Source organism: Procambarus clarkii, chromosome 46 (genome assembly GCF_040958095.1).
Source record: "Procambarus clarkii isolate CNS0578487 chromosome 46, FALCON_Pclarkii_2.0, whole genome shotgun sequence".
NCBI classification, from domain to species: domain Eukaryota; kingdom Metazoa; phylum Arthropoda; class Malacostraca; order Decapoda; family Cambaridae; genus Procambarus; species Procambarus clarkii.
In genome coordinates this window covers 12,154,183-12,165,514 of record NC_091195.1, presented here as the reverse complement: position 1 = coordinate 12,165,514, position 11,332 = coordinate 12,154,183, and the positions used below count along the sequence as shown (strand labels likewise).

At 44.7% G+C, this 11,332-nt stretch overlaps 1 protein-coding gene across 1 annotated transcript in view; it reads left to right on the top strand.

The window, feature by feature from the left end:
* Window positions 1-11,332, top strand: part of LOC123750002 (uncharacterized) — an 81,402-nt gene that overhangs the window by 31,878 nt on the left and 38,192 nt on the right. The window contains exon 3 of the mRNA XM_069301697.1: window positions 7,275-7,514. Coding sequence (XP_069157798.1) covers window positions 7,275-7,514 — 240 coding nt within the window. The remainder of the gene's footprint in view (window positions 1-7,274; window positions 7,515-11,332) is intronic.

The following is an 11,332-nucleotide window of genomic DNA, read 5'->3' as shown; positions in this document are numbered from 1 at the left end:
ATGGCCACTAATGATAGATATACGGGTTTCGGAAAGACACTTAACTTGAATTTGTTGACAGCGTGTGATAATGGTACACCTTTGGTTTCCATATCACTTGGTCCAAGTAAAATTAACATGAGCCGAATTTGCTCCCTGCGCCTCTGGTCTCAATAATGTCTAACACTCCATACTATTGACGCTACTGGCCGACATTGTCCAGATATGATAGGAGCCAAATTTGTTCCACACGTCTCGGAGGTGACAATAACAATGCCTGCCCCTCCATACTATTGACGCTACTGGCCTACATTGTCCAGATATGATAGGAGCCAAATTTGCTCCACACGTCTCGGAGGTGACAACAATGGCTGTCTAACACTCCATACTATTGACGCTACTGGCCGACATTGTCCAGATATGATAGGAGCCGAATTTGCTCCACACGTCTCGGAGGTGACACAACAATGGCCGCCCTCCTTCCTCACTCTGACGCCTAGCTTACATTGTCCAGATGTCAAAAGTGATAGAAGGGTCACATTTACTCTACTTTAATATTGATAATTAAGTTAATTTATATGAGATGTTTTATGATGGTAAAGTCCAAAGACTAATGTATTTAAGAATAAGTCCCACCATAATAGGTGGTGATTTTAATAGTATGTGGTGATGATATCCCGTTTTCTATAGACGGTAATTCCACTACAAGTTACGTTTTCTATGGGTTAACTTGTTTATACAATACAGCTATTATCTGTATGATTATTAAATGGTGTCGGATTTTCCGACATAATTCCCCAGGGGCTGCTCACGGGTCGAAGTCCTAATTAGAACAGACAAACACCGATTCTCCTCCTTCGAATTATTCGATTAATTTGATGTTAGTAGTTGGTAATCACACATTTGTGTGTCTGTTCGTACAGGACGGATGTCCCGTACTAGAGTTGCAGGGGTTAGAAGTCTAATGCGATTTCATTTCCCTGTCAACTCTTGAAAAGCAAATATTCAAGCCTAAATACTTATTATTTAACCCAGAAGACTGGATGTGATCAAGTACTACAGTCAAGTATGATTCAGGGACTGCAGTGAGATCAGTGACATTAGATATAACTTGAAGTTTGTTCAGGTAACTAGTCACTGATATATAAACACTGAGGCCCATGGAATACATCTTGATTAAATAATAAATGTATCAAATCAGTCATCAGATTTATTGGGGTTTAATTTAGTTAATTGATTCAGAAGATTGAATAGCTCATCATTAAAGTAAAGAATGGTTCTGAGACTGCAGTGGGTTCAGTGACATTGGTCGCAGTGACTTGTAGCTGTTTTAGGCTACTGTTCACTGATTTGCCACTGAGGCCTCATGAACTCATCTTCAACTTTATATGATGATACTAACATCAACCTCTGTTGGTATAGTCAGCTGTAATCTCCTTAGTATAATGCTACTGGAGAAATATAATCAGCTGACAAATTTAGATTTCTACTGGTATTGTTTATCTGCAGGCATAGATCTCCTCAGGCTTGATACTGGGCCTGAGATTAATTTACCTCCTGCAGAGTTTAACATGGTTATACCCTGATATTTAGTAGGGCTACCGATGAATCGATGACAATAGTCTGTCCCTATAAGGAGACCGAAGTCGGTGAGGTGATCAGACTTAATATTATCTGCCAATTTTATTCCTCTATTTCTCAGGAATTTGGCTGTTGCTCTCAGACCTTGAACTTGTAGGTCTACTGGTATTTTGTCCACCACAATGGCTTGTACTCGACAGACGTACCTGCCTAAACGTACTGATGGTTGTACCACCTGGTAGACTTGAGGTCCTGCATCTGTTACAAACCCTGAGATATTGAATGACATCTGGGCTACAGGCCTTAATTGTAATTCATCTGCCAACTTTTTAGTGATAAATGTTCTCTGGGATCCTTGGTCAAACAACCCACGGGTATGGACCTTGGCCTTCTTATTCAGGATGGTAATTTGGGCAGTAGGCAAAGTCGTATTACCTTTAGACTTTGCCGATTGGACACTCTTTGTTGGTTGCACCTTGCAGTACTGTACTGAGGTGGGAATGCTATCTTCCACCTTGGGGTTTGGAGACGTTGTTTTGGTGTCTCTGCACAATGCTGCATGGTGCTGACCTTTGTTACACCTATTACAGGTGTGTAATTGGGTCTCACAGTCCTTGATGTTATGTTTCCTGAGGCACCTCGTGCAATGTTGCAAATCTTTGAGTCGCTCAACACGGGCGTCACTATCAGGAAAATTAGAGCAGTGGTACATTGAATGTTTCTCATTGCAGAACAAACATGTTCCATAGCTTCCAGTACCCTTTGGTGTCACGTTCTTGGGTGACACAGCACAGTAACTATAGGCTTGGAGGGTCCCACTGCATATACGCCCACACTGCTACTGTTCCACTTTGGTGTTGAATTATATTGTCTAGATTGATTTGGAGTACCTTTGGTACTCTGTGGTTTACTATTATTGGTTTCTGAAGGTTTACTTGGTGGTTTTAATTTGTCATGTGTTCGTAATTGATGAACTACTGACTTTAAACCTTCAGATATTTCATTCATGGATAAGATACCTTTATTGTAATGAGCACTCATTTGTCTCAATATGTCCCTAGGTATTTTCTCCTGGACAATTATTTTCAAGACCCACTCAGCCCCGTTTGTATCTGCTGTCAGGCTGAGGGCATTGATCAATGATTCTACCTCCAGCTTGAAGACTTGGAGTGAATCAGCTGAAGCCTCCGGTGGGGGTAAATGCAACAGCTCATGAACTAAATGTGATGTTCTTACTTCTGGATCAGCATAATTATCCTTGAGGAGTTTTACTGCCAGATCATAGCCGTCATTAGTTAATCTCAGATGGGATACTACTGTTTTAGCCTCACCTGATAATTGGCCTTGCAAATAAGAGAATTTACTACTCTTTGGTAAAGATTGTTTTGAGTCTACAAGGTCAACGAATTTGTTCCAAAATTCGTCCCAATCTTCCTCATCTTTTCCTGAGAAAGTGGGTAAATTAATTGGAGGGAGTCGAGCTTCTGCTTGACTCGTATTAGATGCAACTGTTGTTGTTGTTGCTGTTGCCTTGTTCTGGGCAATTAATTTGACATAAGGCTGTAACGTGGCCTGAGTGTGATCTTCATAATTCGCAAGATCAACCATAATGTCGTCTATTTCTGTTTCTGATAAATTGGTGTTGGCAAGTTCAGCCACATATGTTGCTATTTGACATTTGATTTGCTCAAATTTACCTGCAGCTGCTTGATAATAGCTTTCCAGGTCAGCATAATCAACTTGAGATTGTTGTGACAAATCTTCACATTTCTTGATCTGTCTTGTCAAGTGGCCTTTAAGACCTGCAAGGGTTCTTTTCATTCTCCCTGCATTATCCATACTGGCTCGTTGGTGAAGCCTTGTGGGGCTTGTCCTTGGGCTGCTCATAATACTGAACAAGCACTAATGGTAGCCTAGGGTAAATTCTGCACTCACTAGGCAATAATCCTACCTCTACTAGAGGTTAGCACTTAAAATTAATACACATTATATATATACAATCATACACACTAATGATTTGAGTGATAAACCAGTGTCACTGGAAGTACCTTTAGGTTAGCTCTTCTATATCACCCTAGGATGGTAGAGAAACTAATTAATCACTCAAAGGTGTAATGATCATAAGTAAATTATTATATATACAACTCAACTCGAGTTGATAAAAATTACACCCAAATTAGGGTCTGGACCATTCATTAATGGTGTTAGGTTGATCAATATAGTACAACTGACTATGGTAATAATGGGACTAGGATGAACGATAATAGTTCAACTAGTCAATGTTAATATCCTACCCTGTTGTGGGTTGGCAATTAGTAAATATTATACTGTGATCACTAGTGCAATTTATATTAAATAATTCTCTATTTTGGAGAAATAATATATACAATTATTGATAATAGCCTCTTAATTAGCCTCTATGAAACTTCTAATATTATCTAGAAGTATTAAATATTATTAGTGACCTCGCGAAATAAACTCCACAAAATTCGTAGATAATCTCTCGCGAAATGTAACACCACGAAATCCGTGAACAATCTTGCGAGGACACAGCCACTAATTTGGCTGGCTTCTATATTAGCGCTGTCATTTCACAGAATAACACGCCACCAAATCTCTGTGGGTGTGCATGAAACCGCTGACTAAGGCTTATCTGAACTGAGCGGGGCTCGTGAACTCGCACGAGTCAACGCCGCCGTCATTGACTGCTGGCTTTGTTTAAATAACACTGCACTAGTATATTTAATGAATCCACTGGTTAACTGGTTCATCCGGTACTAAGATGACCAAATGTGGGTTCAAAGGATCAAATAATCCGTCATCCGGTTTGAAGATGACCTAATAATGTGGGAACCGACCTGTGAGATTTATATTTATTTAATTTATATGAATATATATTTACGTTAATTTATATACTACGATAGCAATTTGTATAATGTTAAGTGGACTGTATTTCTGCAATAATCTCAATCTCACAAATCGATCCTCTACACATTAGGGGGGTTTATTAAATGTATATATGCAGCCAATCAAACTACAGTAATAGACTACATACATTGAAGAGGTTCCTTATCTTATAGTACAGCAGGTTAGTCCACCAGGTATAACTAGGGTGTAGACACCAAATTATCCTCTTTGAGGTAGCTTCCATCACCCAGTAACTGATGCACAAAGCCTTGCTTCCTCGTCTTGACCTGTTAAAAGGGCGCTAGCTGTAAAGCCAGATACCTATATATGACAAGCTATATCAGAGAAAATACTGTACATGGAACATTGAAGACCTGGCTTAATTACCTTTAGGATGAGGCGATTTCGTGATCTAACCCTACCCAATGACATTAATGGCCACTAATGATAGATATACAGGTTTCGGAAAGACACTTAACTTGAATTTGTTGACAGCGTGTGATAATGGTACACCTTTGGTTTCCATAACACTTCGTCCAAGTAAAATTAACAGGAGCCGAATTTGCTCCCTGCGCCTCTGGTCTCAATAATGTCTAACACTCCATACTATTGACGCCACTGGCCGACATTGTCCAGATATGATAGGAGCCAAATTTGCTCCACACGTCTCGGAGGTGACAATAACAATGCCTGCCCCTCCATACTATTGACGCTACTGGCCTACATTGTCCAGATATGATAGGAGCCAAATTTGCTCCACACGTCTCGGAGGTGACAACAATGGCTGTCTAACACTCCATACTATTGACGCTACTGGCCGACATTGTCCAGATATGATAGGAGCCGAATTTGCTCCACACGTCTCGGAGGTGACACAACAATGGCCGCCCTCCTTCCTCACTCTGACGCTTAGCTTACATTGTCCAGATGTCAAAAGTGATAGAAGGGTCACATTTACTCTACTTTAATATTGATAATTAAGTTAATTTATATGAGATGTTTTATGATGGTAAAGTCCAAAGACTAATGTATTTAAGAATAATTCCCACCATAATAGGTGGTGATTTTAATAGTATGTGGTGATGATATCCCGTTTTCTATAGACGGTAATTCCACTACAAGTTACGTTTTCTATGGGTTAACTTGTTTATACAATACAGCTATTATCTGTATGATTATTAAATGGTGTCGGATTTTCCGACAGTATTTAGCGACGCCATACTTTTGGTTCAGATGACTTACCACTTTGACTTTGATTCGTGGTACAGATCTCCTTTCACTGTGACCTAATTCCTGTCCAGGATGACCTTTCACTGTGACCTAATTCCTGTTCAGGATGACCTTTCACTGTGACCTAATTCCTGTTTAAGATGACCTTTTACTGTGACCTAATTCCTGTTCAGGATGACCTTTCACACTGACCTAATTCCTGTTCAAGATGGATTTTCTCTGTGACCTAATTCCTGTTCAAGATGACCTTTCACTGTGACCTAATTCCTGTCCAAGATGACCTTTTACTGTGACCTAATTCCTGTTTAAGATGACCTTTTACTGTGACCTAATTCCTGTTCAGGATGACCTTTCACTGTGACCTAATTCCTGTTCAAGATGACCTTTCATTGTGACCTAATTCCTGTTTAAGATGATCTTTTACTGTGACCTAATTTCTGTTCAAGATGACCTTTCACTGTGACCTAATTCCAGTTCAGGATGACCTTTCACTGTGACCTAATTCCTGTTCAAGATGACCTTTCACTGTGACCTAATTCCTGTTCAAGATGACCTTTTACTGTGACCTAATTCCTGTTCAAGATGACCTTTCACATTGACGTAATTCCTGTTTAAGATGACCTTTCAGTGTGACCTAATTCCTGTCCATGATGACCTTTTACTGTGACCTTGATCCCTTGGTTAATTAGACCTTCCATAACTTTGATCCTTAATTCAGGTGACCCATCTATCCCTGTGACCTTGATACTTGGTCCAGATGACCTTTCACTGTGACCTTGACTTAGTTTATATGACCTTCTAATGCGACCTTGACCATTGATAAAGATGACCATGACTGTGACCTTGACCATTGATAAAGATGACCATGACTGTGACCTTGACCATTGATAAAGATGACCATGATACAGATGACCTTGACCATTGATACAGATAAACTTGACAGTTGATACAGATAACCTTGACTGTGACCTTGACAATTGATACAGATAACCTTGACTGTAACCTTGACCATTGATACTGATGACCTTGACTATGACCTTGACAATTGATACAGATAACCTTGACTGTGACCTTGACCATTGATACAGATGACCTTGACCATTGATACAGATAACCTTGACAATTAATACAGATAACCTTGACTGTGACTTTGACAATTGATACAGATAACCTTGACCATTGATACAGATGACCTTGACTGTGACCTTGACAATTGATACAGATAACCTTGACTTTGACCTTGACAATTGATACAGATAACCTTGACTGTGACCTTGACAATTGCTACAGATGACCTTGACTATGACCTTGACCATTGATAGAGATGACCTTGACCATGATACAGATGACCTTGACCATTGATACAGATGACCTTGACAATTGATGGATGACCTTGACCGTGGCTTTTAAAAGCTATTAATACATAGTTTAGATGCTATTAATACTGTCCAAAATACGGACTTGTCATCAGGTAATAAACCCAGCTGTAAGGTGAGTGGATGGCTCAGTATGTCTTCTTGTTATATCTTAGAACATACCAGTAACGACCGTGACTGTATCTCAGTGTATGTCTTCAGACATTGGCCTGGACGCCACGGGCTACGCGGTCCCGGACACCCTGGACGCCAGGAGCTACGTGGACCCGGACACCCTGGACACTCTGCAGTACCAGGGTAGGATACTCAACCTGTCCATCTGGCGGCGCCACACTGATGACGACCCCCCCATAGACTGGTGCTGCCGCCTGGTGGCTCAGCTGTGTCCTCCCTCAAGAGGAGGGTATAGTAACCTGGACTTCTCTTACACGCCACTCACCTGTACGTATTGACTACATTTTAACACGTGAATATCTGTAACTCAGTTGTTTAATTCACAGTGCTTCCAGTGGTTTCAAAAATATTTTTACATTAAAAGTCATGAATTAGAGAACTTATAAGGCTTCTTGAGTAACTTTGAGCACCGTTTAGCGACCAAGAATATTCATTAAGCAAGCTTCACTGCTTATAAGATAACACTGATCAATATTTAGCCCAACATTGTCTTGCTTAATACAAGCTAGATTTACTTGACATAAGTTTTCTTTGGCATGAGTGTGTGACATAGGCAGGTGTGGGTGGGGAGAGTAGTCAGGTGTGGACTTTAGTGTTCCCTCTCATGTGCAGGTGTGGGTGGGGAGAGTAGCCAGGTGTGGGCTTCCGTATTCCTTCCCATCTGCAGGTGTGGGTGGGGAGAGTAGCAGGTGTGAAGGAGACAGGTGTTGGTTTACTGTTCCGTCTCATCTGCAAGTGGGCGCTGGCAGTGGTCCCAGCTGTAGAATTCAGTATTTACTCTGATATGCAGGTTTGGATGAGGAGAATATGCTGGTGTGGGGCTTCTTCTGCAGGTGTGGGTGGGGAGAGTAGCCAGGTGTGGGCTTTAGTGTTCCCTCTCATGTGCAGGTGTGGGTCGAAAGAGTAGCCAGGTGTGGGCTTCCGTGTTCCCTCTCATCTACAGGTGTAGGTCGGGAGAGTAGCCAGGTGTGACAACGTTTGTTTTCATGTATTATCTATGTTATTGTGTGATTTTAAATAAGTTGCCACAACTTACTGTACAACTTTGGCTAAACAATTTTGAGACCGTGTCGCAACCTTAAATGTTGCATAAAAATCGTTTTCCTGATTGATGGAATATATATAAAAAATGTAGAAATAGTTTAAAAATATATTTTTACCTATACTAGAAATAAAACTGAAGCATAATAAAAGGTAGGTTAAAAATATTTTATTCATTACTTTCACTTAATGGAGAATCCATGGTAGTGGTGGTGGAATTGTTGCTGGGTTGTGGTTGGTGGCTGTGGTGGTAGGTTGTGGTTGGTGGCAGCGGTGGGTGATGTTTATTGTTGGTGGTAGTGGTTGGTCCTAGTGGTGGTTAATAGTTGTGGTTGGTGGTGGTGGTGGTTGATTGCTGTGGTTGGTAATTGTGGTGGCTGATGGTTGTGATTAGTGGTAGTGGTGGTTAATATTAATGGTGGTTGAGGTTGTGGTGGTTTAAGGTATTGGTGGTTGATAACTCTGGTGGTTGATGTCTGTGATGGTTGATGCTTAAGGTGGTTGATGGTGGTGGTAGTTAATGGTTGTAGTGGTTGATGGTAGTGTTTGTTGATGGTTGTGGTGGTTGATGGTAGTGTTTGTTGATGGTTGTGGTGGTTGATGGTAGTGTTTGTTGATGGTTGTGGTGGTTGATGGTTGTGGTGGTTGATGGTTGAGGTGGTTGGTGGTTGTAGTGGTTGATTGTTGTGGTGGTTGAAGGTTGTGGTGGTTAATGGTTGTGGTGGCTGACTACCCTCCTCCTCCTCCTCCTCCTCCCTCCTCCTCCTCTGCACCACTACCCTCCTCCTCCTCTGCACCACTACCCTCCTCCTCTGCACCACTACCCTCCTCCTCCTCGGCACCACTACCCTCCTCCTCCTCTGCACCACTACCCTCCTCCTCTGCATCACTACCCTCCTCCACTGCACTACTACCCTCCTTCTCTGCAACACTACCCTCCTCCTCTGAACCTCTACCCTCCTCCTCCTCTGCACCACTACCCTCCTCCTCCTCTTCACCACTACCCTCCTCCTCTGCATCACTACCCTCTTCCTCTGCACCACTACCCTCCTCCTCCTCGGCACCACTACCCTCCTCCTCCTCTGCACCACTACCCTCCTCCTCTGCATCACTACCCTCCTCCACTGCACCACTACCCTCCTTCTCTGCACCACTACCCTCCTCCTCTGCACCACTACCCTCCTCTTCCTCTGCACCACTATCCTCCTCCTCGGCACCACTACCCTCCTCCTCCTCCTCTGCACCACAACCCTCCCCTTCCTCTGCATCACTACCCTCCTCTTCCTCTGCACCACTACCCTCCTCTTCCTCTGCACGACTATCATCCTCCTCTGCACCACTACCCTCCTCTTCCTCTACACCACTACCCTCCTCCTCCTCTGCACCACTACCCTCCTCCTCCTCTGCACCACTACCATCCTCCTCAGCACCACTACCCTCCTCCTCTGCATCACTACCCTCCTCCTCTGCACCACTACCCTCCTCCTCCTCTGCACCACTACCGTCTTCCTCTGCACCACTACCCTCCTCCTCCTCTGCACCAATACCCTCCTCCTCTGCACCACTACCCTCCTCCTCTGCATCACTACCCTCCTCCTCTGCACCACTACCCTCCTCCTCCTCTGCACCACTACCCTCCTCCTCTGCACCACTACCCTCCTCCTCCTCCTCTGCACCACTACCATCCTCCTCTGCACCACTACCCTCCTCCTCCTCTGCACCAATACCCTCCTCCTCTGCACCACTACCCTCCTTCTCTGCACCACTACCCTCCTCCTATGTACCACTGCCCTCCTCCTCCTCTGCACCACTACCCTCCCCCTCCTCTGCACCACTACCCTCCTTCTCTGAACCACTTCCCTCCTCCTCCTCTGCACCACTACCCTCCTCCTCTGCACCACTACCCTCCTCCTCTGCACCACTACCCTCCTCCTCTGCAGCACTACTCTCCTCCTAATCTGCAACACTACCCTCCTCTTCTGCAGCACTACCCTCCTCTTCCTCTGCACCACTACCCTCCTCTTCTTCTGCACCACTACCCTCCTCCTCCTCCTCCTCTGCACCACTACCCTCATCCTCCTCAGCACCACTACCCTCCTCCTCCTCTGTACTACTACCCTAATCCTCCTCTGCAGCACTACCCTCCTCCTCCTCCTCCTCTGCACCACTACCCCTCCTCCTGCTCCTCTGCACCACTACCCTCCTCCTCCTCTGCACCACTATCCTCCTCCTCCTCTGCACCACTACCCTCCTCTTCTGCACCACTACCCTCCTCCTCCTCTGCACCACTACTCTCATCCTGCTCTGCACCACGACCCTGCTCCTCCTCTGCACCACTACCCTCCTCCACTGCACCACTACCCTCCTTCTCTGCACCACTACCCTCCTCCTCTGCACCACTACCCTCCTCCTCTATGTCACTACCCTCCTCGTCTGCACCACTACCCTCCTCCTCTGCACCACTACCCTCCTCCTCCTCCTCTGCACCACTACCCTCCTCCTCCTCCTCTGCACCACTACCCTCCTCCTCCTCTGCACCACTACCCTCCTCCTCTGCACTCCTACCATCCTCCTCTGCAGCACTACTCTCCTTCTCTGAACCACTACCCTCCTCCTCCTCTGCACCACTACCCTCCTCCTCTGCACCACTACCCTCCTCCTCTGCACCACTACCCTCCTCCTCTGCAGCACTTCTCTCCTCCTAATCTGCACCACAACCCTCCTCTTCTGCACCACTACCCTCCTCTTCCTCTGCACCACTACCCTCCTCCTCCTCCTCTGCACCACTACCCTCATCCTCCTCTGCACCACTACCCTCCTCCTCCTCTGTACTACTACCATAATCCTCCTCTGCATCACTACCCTCCTCCACTGCACTACTACCCTCCTTCTCTGCACCACTACCCTCCTCCTCTGAACCTCTACCCTCCTCCTCCTCTGCACCACTACCCTCCTCCTCCTCTTCACCACTACCCTCCTCCTCTGCATCACTACCCTCTTCCTCTGCACCACTACCCTCCTCCTCCTCGGCACCACTACCCTCC